The sequence below is a fragment of the Erpetoichthys calabaricus genome, chromosome 13 (assembly GCF_900747795.2).
Source record: "Erpetoichthys calabaricus chromosome 13, fErpCal1.3, whole genome shotgun sequence".
In the NCBI taxonomy this organism is placed as follows: Eukaryota; Metazoa; Chordata; class Cladistia; order Polypteriformes; family Polypteridae; genus Erpetoichthys; species Erpetoichthys calabaricus.
The window spans coordinates 103,885,675-103,910,019 of NC_041406.2; the positions used below are offsets into that span (position 1 = coordinate 103,885,675).

General features: G+C 38.7%; 1 protein-coding gene across 1 annotated transcript in view; it reads left to right on the top strand.

Moving 5' to 3' along the window:
* Window positions 1-24,345, top strand: part of erp44 (endoplasmic reticulum protein 44) — a 103,304-nt gene that overhangs the window by 67,377 nt on the left and 11,582 nt on the right. The window contains exons 5-8 of the mRNA XM_028817400.2: window positions 7,476-7,660; window positions 11,012-11,127; window positions 14,710-14,767; window positions 21,097-21,213. Coding sequence (XP_028673233.1) covers window positions 7,476-7,660; window positions 11,012-11,127; window positions 14,710-14,767; window positions 21,097-21,213 — 476 coding nt within the window. The remainder of the gene's footprint in view (window positions 1-7,475; window positions 7,661-11,011; window positions 11,128-14,709; window positions 14,768-21,096; window positions 21,214-24,345) is intronic.

A 24,345-nucleotide genomic window follows, 5' to 3' on the forward strand; every position in this document is an offset into this window, starting at 1 on the left:
ATGTATGCAAATAATGGAGGTAAAGCACTATGTACTCTAAATATTCAAGTCAAAAGTGAATTGTTGTATAAAAAGGTTTGGAACACTTTTATTAAATAACTCCATATAAATGCCACCTAGATTAATATTTAATGTTGCAAATCACTGCTACACTTAATAACAGAGTCTAATGTTGAGAAAGAAACTTTTTTTTTTTTTTGTTGGTTCTTACCATGACACATTTAAATCTGCTTGAATAAGTATTTATTTTAAAGTAATGTTCTCAGAGATCTCTAAGATAAATAAATATTTTTTTATATATAATCACAATGATTGTGGTGGTGATAAAAAATAAAAACCCACAAAAACTAACCAGTGTCAATCAAAAAAAAAGCATATACATTTTTAATAATCCTCTTTAATAAAATCCCTGTGTGCGTCCAGGTGTCCGTGTGTGTGTGTGTGTGTCTTCTGGTGAAGTGCGCATGCGCGGGGCACAGTGCGATGCACAATATTACTGTCAGAGAAAGTTAAAGGCATATTACCGACGCGCACGCCTGTATTACCGCCAGAGAAAATTAAAGGTATATTACGGACGTACAAGACAGTATTACTGTCACAGAAAATTAAAGACACACAATACACGGCGGCAGCCCATGAAGAACGTTCAGCTCAGCAAGTAAACATCAACAAAAGAAAGGCTGAAAGACAAAGAAAAATACGACCAACAAAAAGAATGAGGTCAAAGTCCCTTGCCATTTAATATAGGCTGTTCCTACTAATGTTTATGCACTACTGTTCTAGCGCCCGTTATTGTAAAGGGCTTAATGACTAGTATTTAATAACGAGTCTGAATAATAATGCCACTGAAAGTTTCAAAGTTTTCAAAATGTAATCTCATAAATAAGAAACTCACTGTTGCAGTGATAACTTGGGAATTACTAAAGACAATTCTAATTTTTGTGATTTTAATCAGTTGGGAGTGGCACAATGGCCCAGTGGTAGCGTTGCCACATCCCAACAAGAACACCAGGGTTCATGTCCTGGGTAATCCCTGCATGGAGTTTGCGTGTTTTCCCCATGTTTGTGCGAGGTTCCCCTGAGAGTTTGTTTCCTCCCATAGTCCAAAGACATGCAGGTTATGTGAATTAGTCTTTCTAAATTGTCCTGTGTGTGTGTTTGCCCGGCGATAGACTGGTGCCCTGCCCAGGTGTTGTTTCTACCTTGTACTAAATGACTGCTGGGATAGGCTCTAGCTGCCTCGCGACACTGCCCTGGATAAGAACATTAGAATAATGGATGAATGGATGGTCAATAGGATTTTGAATTGTGCAACGCAACGTATGCGCGAACTTAGCATCTTAAAGGTAGCCAAAATCAGTCGAACATTGCCATTACAATGTTTTTCAAAGGGGTGTGTTAGGACATGACTAGTTTGGATGAGCACTAGTATCTGATAATATAGCCATTAGTTATTAATAAAATAAATATTAAATTTTAAATGTATACAGACAACACCAGATATTTCATGTACAGTATTATTAATTAGAGAGCATAACTGAAATTGTTTGTTGATTTTATAGAGGGCGTCTGATTCTTACAAGGGGCTTGCTGTTTGTTTGCACTTTAAGCAGTCCAAGGATCTCTAGTTGACATTTTTCTGCTAACAAGAAAGAGACGATAACCCTGATTGACAGCACAGTCCTAATTGTATTTTCCCAGCATCACCAGGACACGTTTTGCTGCTTGGTTATGCCATACATGCAAAAGAACCCAGTCGGTGGCAAGGAACTGATGGTGTACTGAAAAGGAGAATCTCTGGGCTAGCACATTATATGATAGTAGTGTCAATGTTAGAAACAAAACACGTATTTATTTCACGCAGTGTGCCAAAAAGACTAAAATGTACAGAAAGTGGGCTCTGCAGCACCCAAAACTACACAATGACTTCAGTCCAAATAAATATTTTAAACTGTTAGTGCTTCTCTATCTCAGTGTCCCCCAACCTGCCTTGTACTTAGAGTGCAGTAGCTTTTTAATTTGAAACGTATGATCTCAGAAGTAAACCCTGTCTAAATGTGTAAAATAAAATACATGAATTTTCAAAATCCACTTGATCAAAGTACACTTGATTACAAAAATATTATTCGGCACCCCACCATTGCCCAAATGCAGTTCATTTGTTAATTATTTTTTATTAGTTTCTATTTAAAGCAACCTAGGTTTTGACAAATGCCCTGCAAGAAGCAAATAAAAATACTAGTAATGTCTCCTTTTATAGTCTCAACCCACCAGATGGCGCTATGTGCTAGTGCAGCCTTTTCAACCTGCATTCACTTGCTCAGCACAACACAATGTACAATGCATAGAATTTTTCACAAGATATCTTTTTACTCGTTCACAGCTGCTTTGAAATTCTGGGTTGAGGTCACACCAGGGCTGACTATCTGTCACATGAAGTGCGGTTTGTTTGTTTGTTTGTGCCGTGGAGGTATAGCCAGTGAAGGATGTTTTAGTTCTAGTGGCATCCTAGAAACTGTCATGCAGTTTCCTCTCTCCCTGCTCTGAAGCATTTGCACACGTTAAGTGAGTACACTTGCACATCAGGTGTCTGCTGCCGGCCCAAGCCTTTTGAGATAAAGAAAATTAAAGAGAATTATTGATGCATTGCAAAATGTTTGATGGCGACGTCCTTCTGTAGTCCCCGTCAGCTTGAAGAAGTTCTATGGGGGGTATATGGTTTAGACTCCTGCAGAGCGCTTTAAAGAACTTCATTTATGGAATTTTTAACCCTTCAGCCGGAGGCAGTCTTTTATCATATTTTGTTTATTTCAGTTAATTTATTTGGCCCACTGGAGGCTTTTGCTGAGATTTCAGATAAAAGGATTGCACTGCCATTTTATGTAAATGTCAGACAGTAAAATGCAGTGTTCATGTGTGTGGTTTGGTTTGGTCGTTTTGAGGTCCTCAGGATCAGTATTCAGTTTTTTTCCCCTCTAGTATTCTTCACAATTGAACAAAAATGTTGTTGCATTTTCTAATAAGCTGCAACAGCTTTTGAAAATAAATATTTCAGTTGAAATCTGCAAAAGAGCTTGTTTATCTAGTTTGTTAAAATTTTAGTTTTCAGAATCGGTTCTAAAAAGAAATAAATTACCTACCTGGAAAAAATACATTTATAGTTCTGTTTACCACATTTATCAGTACCAATCAACATTTTATAGTGCCTTTTAAATGGCTGACTCATAAGAATTGCCAAGTTTGTTACATTATTGCACAGTTTACATTTACTTATTTGGCTGACACCTTTATCCAAGATAACTTACAGTTACTTTTATTTTTGTTTCCAGTCGAAGCACAGGCAGGTGACCTGACTTACTCATGGTCACAGTGTCAGAGAATTTGAACCCACAGCCTCAAAATTTGAAGTCCAAGGCCTTAACAACTATTAGATGGTATGTTCAAATTAACAAGCGGCTAAGCTTTCATTCAAATGTAGGTGGTCCGTGGCATTAACTTTGAAACTACGGGGAGTAATGGGAGATCCAGTTCTGAAGTGGCATCTCAGCAGGATTTGTATTGGAAGAAGAAAATATTAAAATCGGAAAGTGAGTGATTATAGAAGCAGGTGTCAGGACCAAGTATATTTGTACTTTGTACATTGTTCAAGCAGTATCTAGCCCCTCTCAGACTTGACATTGCATTTAGAAGATTAATTTGTGGATCCTACTGCTGGTTACGTTAAGTCCTGGATTAGCGTTCACCTGCATCTCATTCAGAGCACTGTAATCTTTAACACTGAATATTTTCTTCTGCACTTCCATGTGCTGACTTCTTTTGCGTGAAGCAAGATGCTAGTGGCTCTCTTTTAAAAGACCTTTATATAAAATAAAAATTAGCAGTCCTGAGGAGGCAGAGATTTGGGGTAAAAACATATCATTTAATGAGTTCATTGTGATGCAAATGAATGTTTGGCCTTTGGGTTGACATATGTTTTCAGCACTCTTTTATGAATGCTCTGTCCACCCAATTATCATCCACTTTCTAAGCCCGCTCATTCCATTGTTGTATGGCAGGGGGCCAGGGCAGCACTGGACATAATAATGGGCAACTTACATGCACAAATCCAATCTCTTTTTTCTTGTTTTTGGGACGTCAGAGTTACTCTAGGTACCTGGAGAAAAGCCTGAACAGAATAAGTTAACAATTACTTTGTTTATTTCTGAATTAAATTAACTTTTTCCAGCTGATAACATACAGTGCATCCGGAAAGTTTTCACAGCACATCACTTTTTCCACATTTTGTTATGTTACAGCCTTATTCCAAAATGGATTAAATTAATTTTTTTCCTCAGAATTTTTCACACAACACCCCATAATGACAATGTGAAAAAAAGTTTTCTTGAGGTTTTTGCAAATTTATTAAAAATAAAAAAATTAAGTATTCACAGCCTTTGCCATGAAGCTCAAAATTGAGCTCAGGTGCATCCTGTTTCCCCTGATCATCCTTGATGTTTCTGCAGCTTAATTGGAGTCCACCTGTGGTAAATTCAGTTGATTGGACATGATATGGAAAGGCACACACCTGTCTATATAAGATCCCACAGTTGACAGTTCATGTCAGAGCACAAACCAAGCATGAAGTCAAATTAATGGTCTGTAGACCTCCGAGACAGAATTGTCTCGAGGCACAAATCTGGGGAAGGTTACAGAAAAATTTCTGCTGCTTTGAAGGTCCCAATGAGCACAGCGGCCTCCATCATCCGTAAGTGAAAGAAGTTCAAAACCACCAGGACTCTTCCTAGAGCTGGCCAGCCATCTAAACTGAGCGATCAGGGGAGAAGGGCCTTAGTCAGGGAGGTGACCAAGAACCCAATGGTCACTCTGTCAGAGCTCCAGAGGTCCTCTGTGGAGAGAGGTGAACCTTCCAGAAGGACAACTATCTCTGTAGCAATCCACCAAATCAGGCCTGTATGGTAGAGTGGCCAGATGGAAGCCACTCCTTAGTAAAAGGCACATGGCAGCCCGCCTGGAGTTTGCCAAAAGGCACCTGAAGGACTCTCAGACCATGAGAAAGAAAATTCTCTGGTCTGATGAGACAAAGATTGAACTCTTTGGTGTGAATGCCAGGCGTCACGTTTGGAGGAAACCAGGCACCGCTCATCACCAGGCCAGTACCATCCCTACAGTGAAGCATGGTGGTGGCAGCATCATGCTGTGGGGATGTTTTTCAGCGGCAGGAACTGGGAGACTAGTCAGGATAAAGGGAAAGATGACTGCAGCAATGTACAGAGACATCCTGGATGAAAACCTGCTCCAGAGCGCTCTTGACCTCAGACTGGGGCGACGGTTCATCTTTTAGCCGGACAACGACCCTAAGCACACAGCCAAGATATCAAAGGAGTGGCTTCAGGACAACTCTGTGAATGTCCTTGAGTGGCCCAGCCAAAGCCCAGACTTGAATCCGATTGAACATCTCTGGAGAGATCTTGAAATGGCTGTGCACCGACGCTTCCCATCCAACCTGATGGAGCTTGAGAGGTGCTGCAAAGAGGAATGGGCGAAACTGGCCAAGGATAGGTGTGCCAAGCTTGTGGCATCATATTCAAAAAGACTTGAGGCTGTAATTGCTGCCAAAGGTGCATCGACAAAGTATTGAGCAAAGGCTGTGAATACTTATGGACATGGGATTTCTCAGTTTATTTTTAATAAATTTGCAAAAACCTTAAGTAAACTTTTTTCATGTTGTCATTATGGGGTGTTGTGTGTAGAATCCTGATGAAAAAAATGAATTTAATCCATTTTGGAATAAGGCTGTAACATAACAAAATATGGAAAAAGTGATGCGCTGTGAATACTTTCCGGATGCACTGTATATACAGTAGTTGTATTTTAAAACTGATTTGTTTTTTTCATGATTGTGTGTTTTATTTTAATTGTGTGTAAGTCGTGAATGTGTTTACTGCTCAGGTATGGTCAGTAGTATTACATAAAAAAAATGAATGAATGAACAGGTAGTGAGGGTGGGCAATGTTGCTCAAGTGAAAACTTTAAGGCAGCTATCATTTTCCCATCTCCCCACTCTGCTCTTCAGTTGTAGCATATCTATAAACTAAATTACACTGTGGCGATGCGGATTCGTTCCATGCTCCCATCTTTTAAAAACGAGGTTAAAACAATGGGTTGAAGCAGTCTCATTAAAAACACAAAGCACAGTTCTTTCTTTTACTGGTGACTCCCCTGGTTCTCCCATCCAGGATATGCACCAGGGGAGCCACCCTACCTACAGCTGACCTGCTTTCTACCTTCTCCTATGGTCTGTTCGCCTCGCTGATCCCTGGCCCCGGTAGGCTTCACCAAACCGTGACTTGGGCTCCCCAGTGACCAGGGTGCTCACGCTGGAGATTTCACGTCCCAAGTCTCGACTCCCGCTACCTTCTTGGCCTTATGCGGTGAGCCATCCTCCTTCCAGTCACTCCCGCTCCTCATTACATGCTCAGCGGGAACAACCACAATCGACAGCTCCCGGGGTGCCGGCCAAACACCCAGGCCCACTGCTCAGCTGCCCACAATCAGTGCGAGCTTGCACTTGCTTGATCTCACTCTCCTGCACCGGCTTTCCTCTCACTGCTTACTGCCTTCTTCCTCACTCATAACCTCCGTTTCTTTCATTCCTTCTCTCCTTTTTTCACTCCCCCCTCCTAGCTGTCTCGCGCTTCTATTTATCATGAGGACGTGGATCAGGTGTGGCAATCAGCAGCTCCCGGGAACAATTATGGATGCTGACGAGGACCGCCTGCATCACAAACTTCCCCCGGAACCACTTCCGGCCACACTACCACGCACTCTCTATAAGCCACGAAGACGGCGATTATTTATTTAAAAAGTGGCCTTTCTGACGTGAGCTGTGGACCCACTACACCACATACACCTGGACTGAAGAGAAGCAGAGGAAATTAAATCTTACTAAAAGAAAGCACTTACAATAGTTATGGAGTCATTTTGGGCAATTTTTGCTGAAAGTTCTGTATCTCCCTACTTATGCTAATTTTACAATTGTAATGACACTGCACATCCCAATAATAAGCCTCAAAGCTAGATAAATAAACTTAGAAATTTTAAAAGACAAATACAGGGACACAAAGCTTCATTTAGATCTCCCTATCAATGATGACAAAAAACTACACTTCTTTAAACAAAGATTTTCAAAGTATCACCTTCTCTAATTCCATCTGGATAACAACCCTGGAACAGTGTCTCCTCAGAAGTTCATAGTCACCCATATACTAGCACTGATACTATGGCCATGGTTGCCTCAAGATTTCATAAGTGGCATGTGAGAATACATTTTTCTATTCAGTAGTTTTAAAGATGGATTTTAAAAAATTGACTGAACAGTTTTCAGCTCCTCCTTCTTCTTCTTCTTCGCCTTATTATTACTATATATTTTTAATTCCTCCTAACTTATAGTTTGTTTTTTTTTCTTTTCATTCTAGCGGATATTGCCCAGAGGTACAGGATCAGCAAATACCCAACATTAAAGCTGTTCCGTAATGGACTTATGATGAAGAGAGAGTACAGGGGTCAGAGATCGGTGTCTGCCATAGCAGATTTCATCAAGCAGCAGAAAGTGGACCCTGTACAGGAAATGCACAGTTTGGATGAATTAAAAACTCTTGATGTAAGGAAAGGTCATGTTTCTATTCAATGGGAATGTTTTTCATTTTGTCAACAAACTTCCAGATATTTTATCATTATTTGCCTAGTTTGGCTGATGCCTTTCTCAGAGGTGATTTACAACATTTCAGATACAACTGGTTATGTTCCCTTTGTCTTTTTGTTCCACTGGAGCACAGGCAGGTTAAGTGACTTGCTTATGGTCACACAATGTCAGTACTGGGATTTGAAGTTACAGCCTCACACGTTTGCAGTCCAAAGCATTAACCACTATGCCACGCTTTTAATCAGATGAGTAACTTATGCCAGAAGTAAAACAATACTAGTTGTAAGACCCACTTCATCCCTTCATTGTTTCAGATGATTAACACTAGAATTCCCAAAGCCTACGAAAAAACTCATAATACTGGGCCACCTTAAATTCCCCCACATCTCTCCATCAGCAGCCTGAAGTCCAAATATCAAACACTTTCACAAAAGGTACAAGTATAACAAAAACAAGTACGCTTTTATTCAAGAATATAACCGAAGAAAAGAAAGCAGATTAGTTTAGGGTATTGATACAACAGCTTGCGTAGCGCAGCGGTAAGAACTGCTGATTCCTAATCAAGAGGTCGCCGGTTTGACACCGGCTGCCTCCCAAATTTACTGTATTGAGTAGTGAATTGCTCTTCTTGTTAATATTACACAATAAAAAATGTTTGATTTGTGTCTGTAACAGCCATTGTTGATATATAGTACTTGTAAAAGTTAGCGTTTTTTTTTTTCCTCAGTTTTATTCTCTCTGTCACGTTCACACTACTACAACCAAAAAACCGCAGATGTGATACTGTTTTCAGATAAAGACGTGGTATAACAAACTTGTGTTGTTTTGAAAACAGTGAATGGTGTGCATGACGGAGAAATGGTAAATTTGGGAGACAGCCGGTATCGAACCGGCAACCTCTTGATTAGGAGTCAGCAGTTCTTACTGCTGCACCACGCAAGCTGTCGTATCAATAGCCTACCCTAACCTGCTTTCTTTTTCTTCGGTTATATTCTTGAATAAAAGAGCACTTGTTTTGTTATACTTGTACCCTTTGTGAAAGTGTTTATTTTTGGTATTTGGACTCAAGGCTTCAAACCTTATACACTTAATGTCTATATTTCGTCAATTATTACTAAAACATGAAAAACATTTGTTTTAACAATGTGTTTACATAGATTGTTGTAGTCACGGAACACGTGAAATGTATGTATTCCAAATGACGATATATTTATCCTCTACAACTCCAGGCACTTCACTCTAAGATAAAAACTGAGCACTGAGAACCTTCTTTGCGACTTGAGCTGGGGCGGTGTGCAGTTGGGGGGGGGAGGTGAAATAGCAGGCTGCTTGTGCTGATCAACACATTTACAACACAAAAGACACTGACAAAGAGATGCAAAGGGATTTAAAGTGGGCCGAGATTACGAGTTTTTTTGTAGACTTAGGGAATTCTAGTGTTAAATAAGCATCAGTAATAAAAGAATACGCTTTTTATCCCTTAATTTGATCTATAGTTGACAGCCCTGGAATTAGTCTGTAAAATAAAATGTTATATTTAAGTTCAAAATGTTAATTTTAGTCCGAATTTTAGTTATATGGAAGTCTGATAGTGCATCCTTTCCACTAAATTAAGGACTCGGTATTAAACAAAAATTTCAGTTTATTTTTACGTTAACAGAAATTGTACTTTTCTGGGTCTGATAATTATATCCATATATCTGTCATTTTTATTAAGACCTTTCCCTATGTGCAGCTAATACTGCCATATGAACCAGTTCTTGAAATGTAAGTATTTTATACTGAAATATTTGCTTGAATATATTCAAATATGGGTTACAACTTTTAGTGGCCTCAAATATAATTCCTTTCGAGAGTCTAGGAGATGATTAACATAATGCTGTTTGTTTACAATTATTAAATCATGGCAGATACTAAATAAGCAACACATTTTATTTAACAATCCCAAAAAGAATCCTATGTTAAGGAACTTGTGTATATTTTACTTTTATATGAATCATGGAGCTTCATTTTAGTTCAAACCAGATTTACACATTTTGTCAAAGCAAACAGTTTTTTCCCATGTTTCAGATGTTTACAATTTATGCTTTCTCATTTAATAGATGATACTAAACAGTCGTCTCAGTTCTCTTAAAAACATTCATCTTCACAAAGGATCACGAGACTCTCACCCTTCTTCTACCATGATTTTTTTCTACTGTCAAACTTTGATTTTGTAATTGTTGTCCTTCTTCTCCTTCACTTCAGTTTTTTTTTTATTTTACTTATTTTTTTTATTAACTTTATAAATTCTTTGTAAGTACTCAGTAATTCAATTTTGTAGCACGTTTCACTAGAGCAGAATCAAAGCATTCATGGGTAAAATAGAATTACAGACTTTACTAATTATATAATGCATAAACTAATGATGATGTATTTAAATGCACAGCCAAAGATAAAAATTCCAAACTGGTTAACAAAAATGGAGTCAAACATTATTATTTAACTATGGCCAGTAATATTTGGATTTTTTCAGATAGACACCAGCAAAATGTTACAATAATGATTAACCCCTTGCTTACCCTGCCATGTGATATTTAGTACATGCAGCTGTTACATTTATAAAACATATAAAGATGTGCAGTTTACAAAGTTCTTGACAGTGAAACCACATGTATTTGCATCTAGTTAAACCTAAAGAAGTGAAGCAGAAAATAACAAAAGTGGACTAATGATGAGGTGTGAAGTGTTTGACCAATCAAAAGAAGTGTTGCCTGTTTTTTTTCTGCATGGTGCCACTGTACAACCGACTGAACAAGATTCTATATGCAAAATGCATATTTCTCTTAAAGTATATTGATGTGAGAAGCTGAAAGGCCCTCCTAATAATTCAAGTTAAAATCATAATAATTTGACTTTTTTGTTGTAACTGATTAAAGTACAAAGCTTGCTGGACACATGACTTGTAACTACAGTAATGTGTGTTTTGTTTAAAGAAATGGTGGAAGACCCAATAAGAAGTGAACAAACTGTCGGATACGATGTATACTTATCAGGGAAGCCTCAGCCCAATATTGGATACTTGTCACTTTGATAAAGAGTTCATAATACAGAATTCCATCAAAACCCAGAAATGTTTTATGTCGGAGTCTACTCCAGTAGTTAAAAGTATTAACTAAGTATATTCTCAGGCATATAGGTTTCAGCATGTTCTCTCTATTTCTGGTTTTCCTCAGCCCCAGAGGTTTCTTTGTGTTGGTTTGTACATGTTAGATTTTAGAACAATATGGCTGTCTCTTGTTAACGTTTTATCTTCTGTTTTCTCCACAGAGAAGCAAAAGGAATATAATTGGCTTCTTTGAGCAAAATGAATCTGACACCTACAAGATATTTGAAAGAGCTGGAAATATTTTACGAGATGACTGTGTCTTCCATGCAGCATTTGGGTAGGTTACTCTTCAGTCCCTTCTGTAAAACAGATTGTTTGTCCTGCACATCACTAATTTCTTCTTGGTTGAAGGCACATTTGAATTACTCGTTGGTGACGGCACTGAACATTTAGTGAGAACTCCAGACTCTGGCATTAAAGGACATGTTCGGTATTTTTCAACTGGAAGCAATTTCTTCACAGTTGTGCTATATATATATATATATACTGTATTCATTTGCCGCATAATGTTCTAAAATGTAGCATTTTTATACATTTTAGATATCCCTTGTCTATTCTTGCTGCTTACAGTGGGGCTGTAGGGTACCATGGCCCATAGGTGAACGAAAAAGCCTTAAAATTTACTAAATATGTCCACTTTGAAGCTGCAAAGTTTTTGAAATAGGAAAATATGCCTTCTGCATTTTGAGGCCTACCTGTGATGATGAAGGAAAACTAGTAATTATTATTTTATCTCAGGTTTTTGGAGCTTCTTGAGGTACATTTTCTGTTCACTTGTTTTCTAAGAGCCACCTTTGTAGGTGGAGTTTAGACTTAATTAAGGAAGTCGATCGGCACAAAACCAAACATGTCTGAAGTGTTCAGAGCAATTTTGACTTTCAAGAAAATGAAAAGCCTTTGAAAATATGCATATCCAGAATGTGAACAAAAACAAAATAAAAAAAAAAAGCCTTTGCAGTTTCCATCGACTTCCTTGTGGTGCTCACAATACCTTAAAGTTATGGCTTGTACAGCATAAGCTGAATGTGAATGTAGCACTGAGTTCTCTGTGGACGAATACTTGCAGCCAAAGAGGCAAAAATTTTGTTCCTGATTGCCCATTAATGAGGCATATTTAAGGTAAATTGTTTCGCTGTAGCTGCAAGTGAAGGATACTGAAATGTAGAGCTGTAAAATATTAACAGTAAAAATGTACAGTAAGAGTAAGAAACTGAATACTGTATATGAGTAGCTCTTATGTAACAGCAGCAAGGTAGAGCAATTGTTACAGGTTGCTACTTCATGGAATCTGAATCCTGTGCCTGGTTGTTGTCCATGCGGAGTTTGCATGTTCTCCCAGACTTAGTCTTGTGCTCTCAATAACACATATACAAAGTGATGAAAATATTTTGAAATGACGATTCCAGGTTTGTGTGAAAGGTATTCTGCATGGCTGTGTGTGTCAGTTGCTCCTGTGTAGGGCTGGCACCCATTTCTTTCCTTTCACAAAGTGCCGCAGAGGGAGAGACAATTGGCGCAATGAGGTGCAAAGGTGGTTCTCTTTTAAAATGGCTGAATGTTGAAAATAGTTTTGTTTACTTTTTTTTTTTATTATTATTCCTTTGTAAAGCAATGTGGATACACTATTTTACAATATTTTTTACAATCTCAAGATACGGATAAACATCCAATAACATTGTTGCCTTGAAAAGCCTTTTTTTAATATTTGGATCCTAGCACCCTTCAACTGCAAGAGTAGACAAGTTTTTCTAAAATTTATTTAAAAAAAAATCACTTTAGTACACAATTTTATGCAGCAAATTAATATTTACCATGACTGTGAAGAAATAACTTTGACTTGAAAATACTAAAGTTATCCTTAAAAGCAGTATATTAGGTGAAGATGGAGCAAGGAAGATGATATTAAAATACCAAAATACATTTTATTGTGCTACAAAATCAAATCTTAATGTAACCAGTGCTAACTATATAATGTTAAAGTAAAAAAGCAGAACTATCACAATTACTAATTTAAAATAAAATAAGGACAACTACTGATTCTTGACTGCGATTCACACTATGAGGCTTCTAAAGAGTATGGTGTAATGATGATGATTTGCGTCACTTCATTTATAATAAACCTTTCTCTTGAAATTGTACTATTTGGTTAGCATACTGCTTTAACAATCACGTCATGGATACACAGATGCACTAAAAGTGAATGGAATTTCAGCTTATCCAAAATTCCTCAATGCTCCTGACATTAAACTTGATCTTGAAATACAGATCATGGAATGAGAACAGGACAATTTTGCAAAGCACTTAGAAACTCTGAAGGTAAAGTGACTTATTCACTATTGGATGGGGTGGGTCCGTACAGAAGAGGGTGTCCTCCAAAGCAGAGCATTTAGATAAGGTACGAGTACTACATTCAGGGGACTCTACGGGGATTACTGGCAAAGGTTTGAAAACCTGACATTACATACAAGAAGTTCTTGGTGGAGAGGTCTCCATCCATCCTTCCATCCATCCTCTTCCGCTTATCTGAGATCGGGTCGCGGGGGCAGCAGCTTGAGCAGAGATGCCTAGACTTCCCTCTCCCCAGCCACTTCTTCTAGCTCTTCCGGGAGAATCCCGAGGTGTTCCCAGGCCAGCCGGGAGACATAGTCCCTCCAGCGTGTCCTGGGTCTTCCCTGGGGCCTCCTCCCGGTTAGACGTGCCTGGAACACCTCACCAGGGAGGCGTCCAGGAGGCATCCTGATCAGATGCCCGAAAGGTCTCCAATTTTATTAAAAAAAAAAAAAATGTGAAATGTGTAGTTTTTGACTGAAATGAGTTTTACCTGAAGATGCTCTTTATTGCGGGGATAAATCTAGACACATCACGACACTTTATATGTTAACTTTACTTGTACCATATTTAATATTCTGTTACAATACCCTTATATTGCCACCAGCCTAAAGAATTTGTACATCCACAGACACATGTACAAACAAGAATAATGTATTTCTATACATATATTTTAACTGTATTTATATGAAAGTGTGTTCAGTCTACTCATCCTGCCTAATGGGAAGTTCAGTGTATAAGAATAAATTTAAATATCAACATATTTAACAACTGTCTTAGATTTCCCAAAAAGGCAGTAGTGTTGCTGGCCTAGGTTTTCCCCTTCAGCTCCTCCTCTCAGTGTTTGATACAGACATTAAATATTTCTCTAAAATAAATGTGTGCGGCTTAACCCAATAATAATAGTATTGGTTAGAAAATAAAATTGACTATCAGTAGTAGACAATGATGTTCACTGCTCTAAAATGCAGAAGTGATTATTACCTGAAAAGTAATAAAAAAAGAATGATTTCACTGTCCAGCAATTTATAGCTCAACATCCTGAATCATCTGCAGAGTGAAGTGGCAGCTATTATTACCATGTCTGTGTGGTGGGTTATCCTGCCACCCGATCTGCCTTTAGGGAACTCAAAATGACCCCTCTTCTTTTTCTGTTGACACATCCAACTATCCTAAACACATTTCTTGTTTCAAGAGTCTTAATTTGGCAGAACTACATTAGACAGTTCAACAAATGGTGATGACCACAGGCTTCCGCAATGATGGGCATCTAGGTGCGTGTTTTTTTTGTTTTTCTCTGTGGTGAGATGTGCCTTTTGTTGTCAACCAGGGCTCTGTCTGTGCTACCAAAAGGAGAAAAAGCCAAACTCAGTGACCCTCCAAAGGCATGTTGGTTTGCTAGATTGCAATAATCATGTAGAAACCATTTCTGCCCATCCAGAAACACTGTCTATGTAATGGTGATCGATACCAGGATTACTGGACTTGTTTTTAAATGAAGTGATTTTCTTTCTGCTCTTTTACAAAACAGGACTATCTCCAAACCAGAAAGATTTAGTGGGGACAATGTGATCTACAAGCCTCCGGGGGTAAGTTGAACCACCTCTAGGTAATATAATGGGATCTGCTTACAGAGCATCTTAGGCTCTTGAATCTTTGCAGTGGCGTCTGGGGAGGTACACTCTGGGAACTCTCCCTGCATGTCTGTTCATGTCAGACTGCCTTAATATGTACAGTATGTATTCTTTTTTTGCATGTTTGTCACACTCTGCCTTGTTTCAGTGTTCCATGTGACTTCCTGATAGTTAAGATGACTTTCTGGAGGCGTCTTCTCATTTACTCAAGTATACTAGGTTAAGGGTCCTGCTATCCTTTACAGATTTTGTTTAGGTTTGTAACATCTGAAGTTCTGAGTGAGGAGCACTGAACTTGCGCTGTCTCTCACAGACTTTAATAAAAGGTGTGCTATAAAATCATTTTCATATGATGCACTTTCACAATGGCAGTTTGGAAGCAGAATCCCAGTGCATGTGCATACTCCTTTTGTATGCCATCTACTGAAAACCAGAGATATTCAGGAATCCTTGCAAAGCAAATGGCTTGTTCCTGTCATGTGATATGTTTCAGCCAGGTGTTCATAACTGTATAATTTATCAAGGAGTTGTTGCCACTTTTTATTTGTTCCTCCAAATCCACATCCTCACTAAAACTCCATTCATTTACTTCCAATACCATTTCTGGCTACATAACAAGAGACTTTTACCTACCGATTGCCATTACACCCCTAGTTTATATTTTTGTGATTTTTTTATTGCTAATAGCATACCATAAGTACATATAATGACAGTGCACTACATGGGAGAATTAAAAAACTTGGATTTTGTATCTATGCATCTATTTTTTTGGAACCTGCTTTGTCCAGTAAAATACTGTATCAAATCCCATAAGCACCTGGCATCAAAACATGTAACACTGCACAAACCTACATCCATGTCAGTACAAATCAAGGAATGTTATAACAGCTTCATATTTATTTTATAGCAAATCTATGTAATTATAGTTTTGTTAAATTTGTTACTTTGATTGTAAACGTCTGAAATTTATTTGCACACTTGCATCCACAGGGGCTCTTCGGTTTGAACCCTGAAGACTGTTGAATTTACATTCTTTTATTTTATTTTGCCAAGGTTTGGAACAGGGATGAATAGACTGTAAATATTCAGATGAACACTCTAAGGACAGCAAAATCATTGCATATTTATCTACAGTCATGCACTGATTTACGGCCAGTCGAGTCAAGGCAATTCACACTTACGGCCAATGGTTCTATGAAAACAAAGTTCTAGAAATCACTAAAACCAGCCACAGTAATCGATCCTTCATTATTATCATTCTTAGTTCACACGGTTTCATATTTTCTGACTCTTGGAGGGCCCTTTAAAGTTTTTGACAAGTGCCGCTACATATGGCTAACGTATTCAGCCCACACCACCTTCCCGTTTGCTGGTATTTCTGAACCGTTATGATCTCATGACCCAGTCTTACCCTTTTAAGTTCATTGGTGACCCACTAGCAGCAACTATAAACCATCCCTTGGTGAAATGAGCTCACTTAGAAGTGGGGAGACATCACTCAGCACTGGCAATTGCTTAGGCAAAACCCACCACAACCCACCTACGAACCAACGAGTTACAGTGGTTGAGAAACACTGGCTTGGGCGACTCATCATCAATAAATGATGGCATCCTGTGTCACGATCTATTGGTTGAGAAACACTGCCTTACGTTGACCCAAAGTTTAGCTGTTGAGACCTAAAGATCAGTTTGTACTGGCAGTTAAACTGTGCACACTGGTGACCAACACCAAACCCACAGAGCCACAACTGGCAATGACCTGTGCACAAGTCAGCTTGTGACAGTACTTATTTTCAAACTAGTTAGTTATCAGAGTATAGCTGCCATTTAAGGTTTAAAACTAGGAAACATTAAAATGAAGATATGTTATACATACTACTTACTTCATTCTGAAGTGACTTTTTATGTTTTACATACACTATATATTAATTTGGTGCATGGCCCCCTTTATTTTAATTTCCACGATTTTCATAAACTCTTTCAAGGAGTTTTGAGGCATTGCCTTCATTAAAGATAGTAAAAGGCTAATAAAATACGAAAATATTTTTGGTGAGTTTGATTTTTTTTTTCTCTCTCTCATTACTTCAGTAGAAATGCTTTGCATTTCTGCTCCAAGAGATAGCATCGTAGGTATCGCTACACCAGTGTAAACACACTCCTTGCTCCTATTTATTGCTTGTAGTCTTTGAGCCACAGGCCTTCTACTGTGCACTGAACATTTTAGCTCTGTGGCTGCTCACTCGGAGTGGACAAGTAGCCTTAGAGGTGATGGCTAGAATAGTTTGCAGAACAGGACAATTTGGTCAGAGTCCTCATTCTTGTAAGACAGGTAGAATGCAAGACAGAAATGCTGAATGCCTTGCATGACGTGAATGGAAATTTCAGCGTGATTTAATCCTTTCATGTTGTGAACACCGACCTTGCTGCCTCTCATCCATTTCACTTCAGTAGGGAAGCTGTGAACCCAGACGAAAAAGTTATGAAAGGAAAGACGAACAAGTAGAAAAAAATGTGTAGCTCTTTAACAAATCATCAGTATATACTTCCATTTTGCTTTAGCAACTGACAATTTGTAGCATTTGTACTTTCGTATAAGTGCCCAGCATTTAAAATGTACACTTTTTGTTGCTCTGTGATGACAGTCGGATGTCTTCCTTGGCTCTTGTACAATACACACAGTTAGTGAAATCAGAGATAGGAGGATCGTTCCTGCATTGCCTCCCTCCCAGAGCTCCAGGGAAAATGTCAGCTGTAGGACTCCTAATGCCACTTGTATTCCTAGAATATCTTAAGTAGAACCAACAAAATGCAGAATGTGAATCTAGCACTCATTTTATTATTTGAGTTTCCCATTTTATTTTGGGCAGTTTCTAAACTGGGCTAAATTTATCTAGTAAAACAAGATTTTTTTCTTATATTTGTGCAATTTAAAATTTTCTAAATAAATCATCTCAGCATTAATAGTGAACAGAGTTGGAGAGGTTAAAACCATGGCAGTAAAAATTCTTTAACAACTGAGCTATAGTAGCAAGGAGCCGGAGTGAAGCAGAGGAACGGTGGAGATGTTCTAACCTCAAAGTGAATGCTGCTTGAGTATAATCTGATGATAAAGAGTGCACCTATAAGGCACACTGTAATCAGTAATTCAGTATGATCTCACGTGTGCTTTTCCAAATGAACGATTGTAAATTCAACATGTGCTATTACAATAGATATTAGACATTAGTCCTTTAGGAGAAGGAGCAGTTACCTTGATGTTGCATCATCTGAGTTGCCTGCATGTTATACTATTAGAAAAAAAACAGCAGTTTAATAAAGGGGCATTTTTTTAATATAAATAATTAGTGACAAAAAGCAAAGAACAGTAAATGTCGCCCTTTCAAATTGTCTCTCAGGTCGTAGACTCCCTACTTGCCTTCCATTACATTTCTGCCTCCCTTTTAACTTCCAGACTCAATAATAGCAGAGTGTTTATCCCCAGAGTTAATTAAAATGTCAACAATGTGCTGTAAAACCACCACAGTTGAGAGTCCACAGGGTCTCTTATAGCATCCAAAGAACTATAAACTCTAGCCCTCAATAAAAGAAGCAGATATCCTTAGCTGCTACCAGATTATTTGCATCGTCTATAGTTGGATGATCCTAACTTGTGCCTGTTGTGTTTGCCTTCTGCCCTCTATTGTCCTGAACAAATGCTTCATGCAACCTTTCATTCTATCACAGTCTTGGCCGAATTCTTTTGGCCTTAGAAAGTTCCCTTCTGGGATACATTTTTGGTGCTTGGTCGTTACCACTGTTTGCCGACTTCTGTCTACCAACACTGGGTTACAGAGAACCTCTTTAATTCCTTTGTGGGTTCTTATGTTCACTCTTCCCTTTCCTTTATGGTCACCTTGTCTTTGCTACCTATCATAAAGTGCATTACACTGTTTTTACATCTAGGCACTCCTTATCAGTTCTGTTAGTTTTTTCTCGCTTCTACTTGTGAGCCCAAACATAGTATAATAATTACAAAAATACAAAAGAAAATGTTGAAACATAAACAGAGAACAATCATGCAAAAAATACAAAAATTTAAATATTCAAATAGTATCCACTGCATTTTGGAAAAGATCATTATATCGACAAGAAGACATCTGAACTTAAGTTTATCGTTTTTGACATTTGCTCCAAGACTGGCCAAGAACCTCCACAAATGTACAGAAGAGAAAGAGAATGGAAAAGACAGTAGGGGTGAATTTTACATTTATTTAAAAAACAGTATAAGAGAGCAATATAAGCCAAACTCCACTGTAGATCTAACAATAGCATGCTATTTTAAAATAATGCATATTCATCAGCCTTGATTTACAGTAAATGCTGGCGCCTGTGGAATTTTTCTGATACGGGTAAGCAGGTCATTTCAAATTTTGGGGGCCCTAATTTAATTTATGCTCTGAAAGAAAATAAGGAGGCCAATATCTTGCAGCCCTAATATTTGCCAATTATCAAAAGAATTAAAAGAATCCCTTGTGATCCGCAGGGGTTAGGGGCACAGGACCCCTGCCATTGCGAAAATCGCAATATGTTTTGGGTCCATGATTACTGTATATTCTAAGTTTATTGTACGAAATAAGATGCACATAGTTGTGAGAAAAGCGAGACTGCGCAATAAAATTACATGTGTGAGATTGGCTGCCAAGACAATGATGTGTGGCGGCCTCCAAACAACGTGCATAGTTCACTAGTTCTTCAGTGAACTAACTTTTGTAAAATTAAAATTATAGTAAATATGTATGTATATTTATTTAGTAAATTACAAAAATGATTAATATTACAGATACAAAATAAATCCAACAAAACACTAAGCTCAAAACAATAAACACTCACGACACAGTCCAGTTTCGCGGATGGTGGTATAGTTATGAAACAAAATCCCCTATGAACAGTCCAATGAATGTTATGTAAAGTTTTCTGCTATCATGATGCCGATTTATATGAAGATTTGCAGAGGTTGGGAGTGCTCCCAGATGAACATGTTTTCCAACCCAGACGAATTCACATGATCAAGCCGGCATAGAACAAGAACATAAATCAAGAGAAAACTGTAATCCGATGGATGTAATTGTAATCCATTTGTGCAGTGAAGCATTGAAACAAAAGATTCCACCAACTGCAACCCTCTCGGCTTATGACTCATTTTAAAGCTAGTGTCCTTATCTTTCACCCAGCAGTCCTTGTGGCAACCGTCAAAGCTGCCAAATAACTCCAGTGTTCCCAGGGATGCTGGGAGTTGCAGTCCATTCAAGTACCAGGGCTTCAGCATCTGCAGTTTTCCTCAATCGATTGCAAAATGATTTTCATTTAATTATTGATGACTAACCTGCAAATAGACTGATCCATGAATGGTAAACCTGCAAATCACAAGAGCTGAACCATAATAAGTTTGGTAAACCTGGTATAAAATTACACAATTTCATGTCACGCTGAACAACTGCAGCTGGTGGATCTTGTTGCCATGAGAATGTCCAATTACACAACTACATTAATTTTGTTGTATCGAGTCACACTACACAAATGGCAGGAGTCATGACTGTCCATGACCCACTAAGAATATGCATAAGAAGGCTAGGATTGAATATTGAAAGAAAAGTTTTGTTTTTTTTTTTTTTTTTTTTTTTGTTCATTATTTCGCCTTATACAAACTCTTGTATTAGGAATTTGTTAGTTTTTCGCATACCCCTTGGGGTCAGAGCGCAGGGCCAGCCATTGTACAGCGCCCCTGGAGCAATTACAGGTTAAGGGCCTTGCTCAAGGGCCCAGCAGAGTAGGATCTCTTTTGGCAGTGAAGGGGATTCGAACCGGCAACCTTCGGGATACCAGCGCAGATCCTTAGCCTCAGAGCCACCACTTCGTCCCAAGTTGTATAGTGTGACGGTAAAAACTCCTTATTAACATAGGTTGTGCTTTTGGATGCAGACAGTCTGTTATAGACTGCATATGGATATGAAGTACCTCTTCAGTGCGTCAGATTTCTGAAAACACATTGTCATCTTCTTTTTTTTTTAACTTGTAGGACATGGTACAGCTCTATACAGGGTGGTCCAGATCTAACTATGCATCTTTTAATGCAATGCAATTTAATAATTGCATAGTTAAGTCTGGACCACCCTATATATAACAAAGCTAGCTTTGTTCTTTGTAGAATGTTGAGAAAATCTGAGTAGTCTTCCTGTTGATTTATCACTGGCATATATTTTCCACTGACTTAATGATGCCTCCATTTTTTTTATTTTTTTTTGCAGGAGAACACCCCAGACATGGTCTTCCTTGGGTCTTTGACCAACTTTGACTTGATGTATGCCTGGACACAAGATAAATGTGTTCCTTTGGTCCGGGAAATCACTTTTGAGAATGGAGAGGTAAGAAGCAGTTCTAGTCACATGTTGATGGTAGAGTATGTTGTGTACACTTACATGTATTTAATAATAGCCCCCATTCTTTTGGGAGTCGTTTTACATACCAGTCACAGTCTTTGTGGAGACTTCATGTTTTTCTCCCTGTTTCTGCCAGGGTTTTTTTTTTTTTTTCCTCCATGTGTTGTTTTTTTTTCCCCTCGCATCCCAACATGTATGATGCTGGAAGGATCGGCTGATTTCAGTCTCCAACAAAATTGTAAGCAGATTTGAAAATGGATGGAGGGGTTTTTAGCTCAATGAACTCTCCTTGAAGTGCAGCCCTCACTTCCTAACGCATGTTTACAGTTCTAACCCAGTTTCCAACATTTCTGTTAAATTTTCTGTTACCTCCATTAATTTAGCCTCCAGCACAAAACACAGCTACTCACTGGTGGTAATTCATAGTCATCCTTATTTACACGAAAACCTCAGTGTACCTGAATGGTGTACCTCACTCCATAGCAGTAGATAATCTGTTTTCAGTGAGCTAGTCAGATGCCACACATGCAGGGACTTCAAGGGCTATGAGTGTCCTCTACTAACGTTCAAAATTGGTTGTGGGGAAAAAAAATCTTTGTTTATCCCCTTCGTTATTCATTCAGAATATTAACATATATCTAACCTTAAAATAATTGAAAGGAAAAAGTGAGAAGTCAAGCAAAATGACATCTTTTATTTGCTAACTAAAAAGATTACAATATGTAAGCTTTCGAGGCAACTCAGTCCCCTTCTTCAGGCAAGATGTAATCAGGATGTCATTCTGCTTAACTTCTCACTACATCCATAATGGCTAACACAACAGAACACCCTAGTACTATTGAAAAGAAAAAGAAATTCTTATCATAAAACAAATAATTTTGTCATACTTATTTGTGATTCAGTTATTGGTACCCTTTCTGTTAATATTTTGGGCACCTGAGTTATTCTTGAGTTTTCCCCTCTAATGCTTAATAGAGGCCTAATAACTCTTGGCAAGCGATCTAAGACCATTTCTCCATACAGAATCATTTTCTAGATCCTTCACAAGCTGGGACCTTCAAATCTAAACTCTCCACTTCAGCTCATCCCACATGGGTTTAGGTCAGGGGTCTGGAATGGCCATGACAAAGTCTTGATTTTGTGGTCACTGGACTATTTTTAGGTTGATTTTGAGGTTTTCTTTAGATCATTGAGTGCTGTAATATCCAGCCATGGCCAAATTTAACCTTCCGGGTGGAGGCAGTCAGGTTTTGATTTATTATCCACTGATACTTGATGTACTTCCGAATAATTTGCATCCTGAAAAGTTGTCCAGAGCCTTTGGCAGAAAAACAGCCCCAAAACATCAAAGATCCACCTGCATACTTCACAAAAATCCACCTCTTGTGTTTGTGGCTCTGGCTCTATTTTTGTCTCACCTGACCACATAACTCAGATTCATTGAAAATTTCAATAATGTTTGCTAAACTGTAGGCTCTTTGAGTTTGTTATTCGATGACAGCAGAGGATTATTTACAGCTATTGCCCAAACCAGCTTGTGGTGATATTGGTGGCATCTGTTCCAAATTTTGGAGACTTTTTGATCCCCAGCTGTGATCCTTGCAGATTCTTCGGCCACTAGTACCATCTCCTCACTGTGCATGAGGCCAGCATAGAGATGCGTTCTCTTCCAGGCCAATTCTTAACAACTCGAGTAGGTTTTACATGTATTAATTCTTACTCTGGTTAGCTGTGTTCCCCGTGGTAAGATGGTTTGAAATCCAAGTCTGCAGTGCAACATCAATTGGAATGTATTTTGTCATGCATATAAAATCATCATGAAAAGTTTCTGTAATAAATGACCAGGAATCAAACTTGTGTCCAAGCACTGTGATGCCATATTTCTAATAGTCACTTGGACAATGAGTACCAGTAAGCACGGCATACAAGATTTCCACTGAAAATCCTTAAGGATTAGACTGCACCTAATTAAATTTTAAATTAAAAGGCATATTATAATTTCATTGATGTTACATTAATTAATATCTTCATCTTTACAACACCCCTGAAGTCTTGATTATTCCCGAACAGTTTCTTAATTTCACTACAAAGCCCAAAAGGCTTTTTACTGGTGGAGTTTTAGGGACATCATTTTGCTTTTTTGCACATACTCTGGATGGCACAATGTGCCTTCAAATTTCCAAGCAGATTTAAAATGTGCCCAGTAGCCCGGCTGCCTTGATGCATCTGACTCGAGTTTTAGTGTCCATGGGATTGTTTCATCATTTCAAGTGATTGCTAACAAGTAGTGAGATTTAGTGGACTAACGATTGGTCTTCTCAAGCATCTAATCGTATGCTTTTCTGGTGGTGGCCTTTTTAAAACTGACTCTTTTGGTTTGCCTGTCTAGTGTGAGTGGTGGCACATCAGTGTGTCCCGGCCGCTTTTACAGAGCAGAGGAATGCTAGTGCCCTCCCCCCCCTTATCTTGAAATGCATTTTACAAAGTGCAGCACATGCCAGGTAGTTAGCATATTCGGCTTTGACTGACGGCCGCCTAGTATGCTTTTCCCACAGTGAAGCGGCCATGTAATCCTTCCCGCCTGGCTGGCTCTGTTTGCTCAGGCAGATGTTTGGTGCCCAGCACTGTTTCCCCCAGGGCCTCTTGCATAGCAACCAGACCTTTCAGAGCCCCCAGAGATCCCGATGTTACCCTTGTTTTCTAGGAATCCTCTGATTCAAGTGGTAGACAGTCTGCTGGGCCAAGTGGGTTATGCATGTGGACCCACCCCCACCGCTGCACCCTACAGCCCCTTGCGATGCAGTCATTGATCGTGTCCACAGTACACGTCTCCAGATGAGCGAAATGCGGGACAAGGTGGGCAGGAGCTTCTTTTCAAGGAGCTGAAATGGCAGATGTGTGCTCAGTGTGTAGATCTGCAGGGAATGTAATGATCCTGCAGCGTGGCCAGCTGGGCACGGGACAGATTTGAATATATCCGCATTAGTGCCTTGATTATGTGGTACCATTTCAATTCTTAAGCTGTGCTATTTGAAGTTTTATAAAGTGTGTTGATTTAACTTGCCAGACTGGATAGCCACACTCAGGAACCTCTTTGTGTGCCTCTGGTGAGATCCC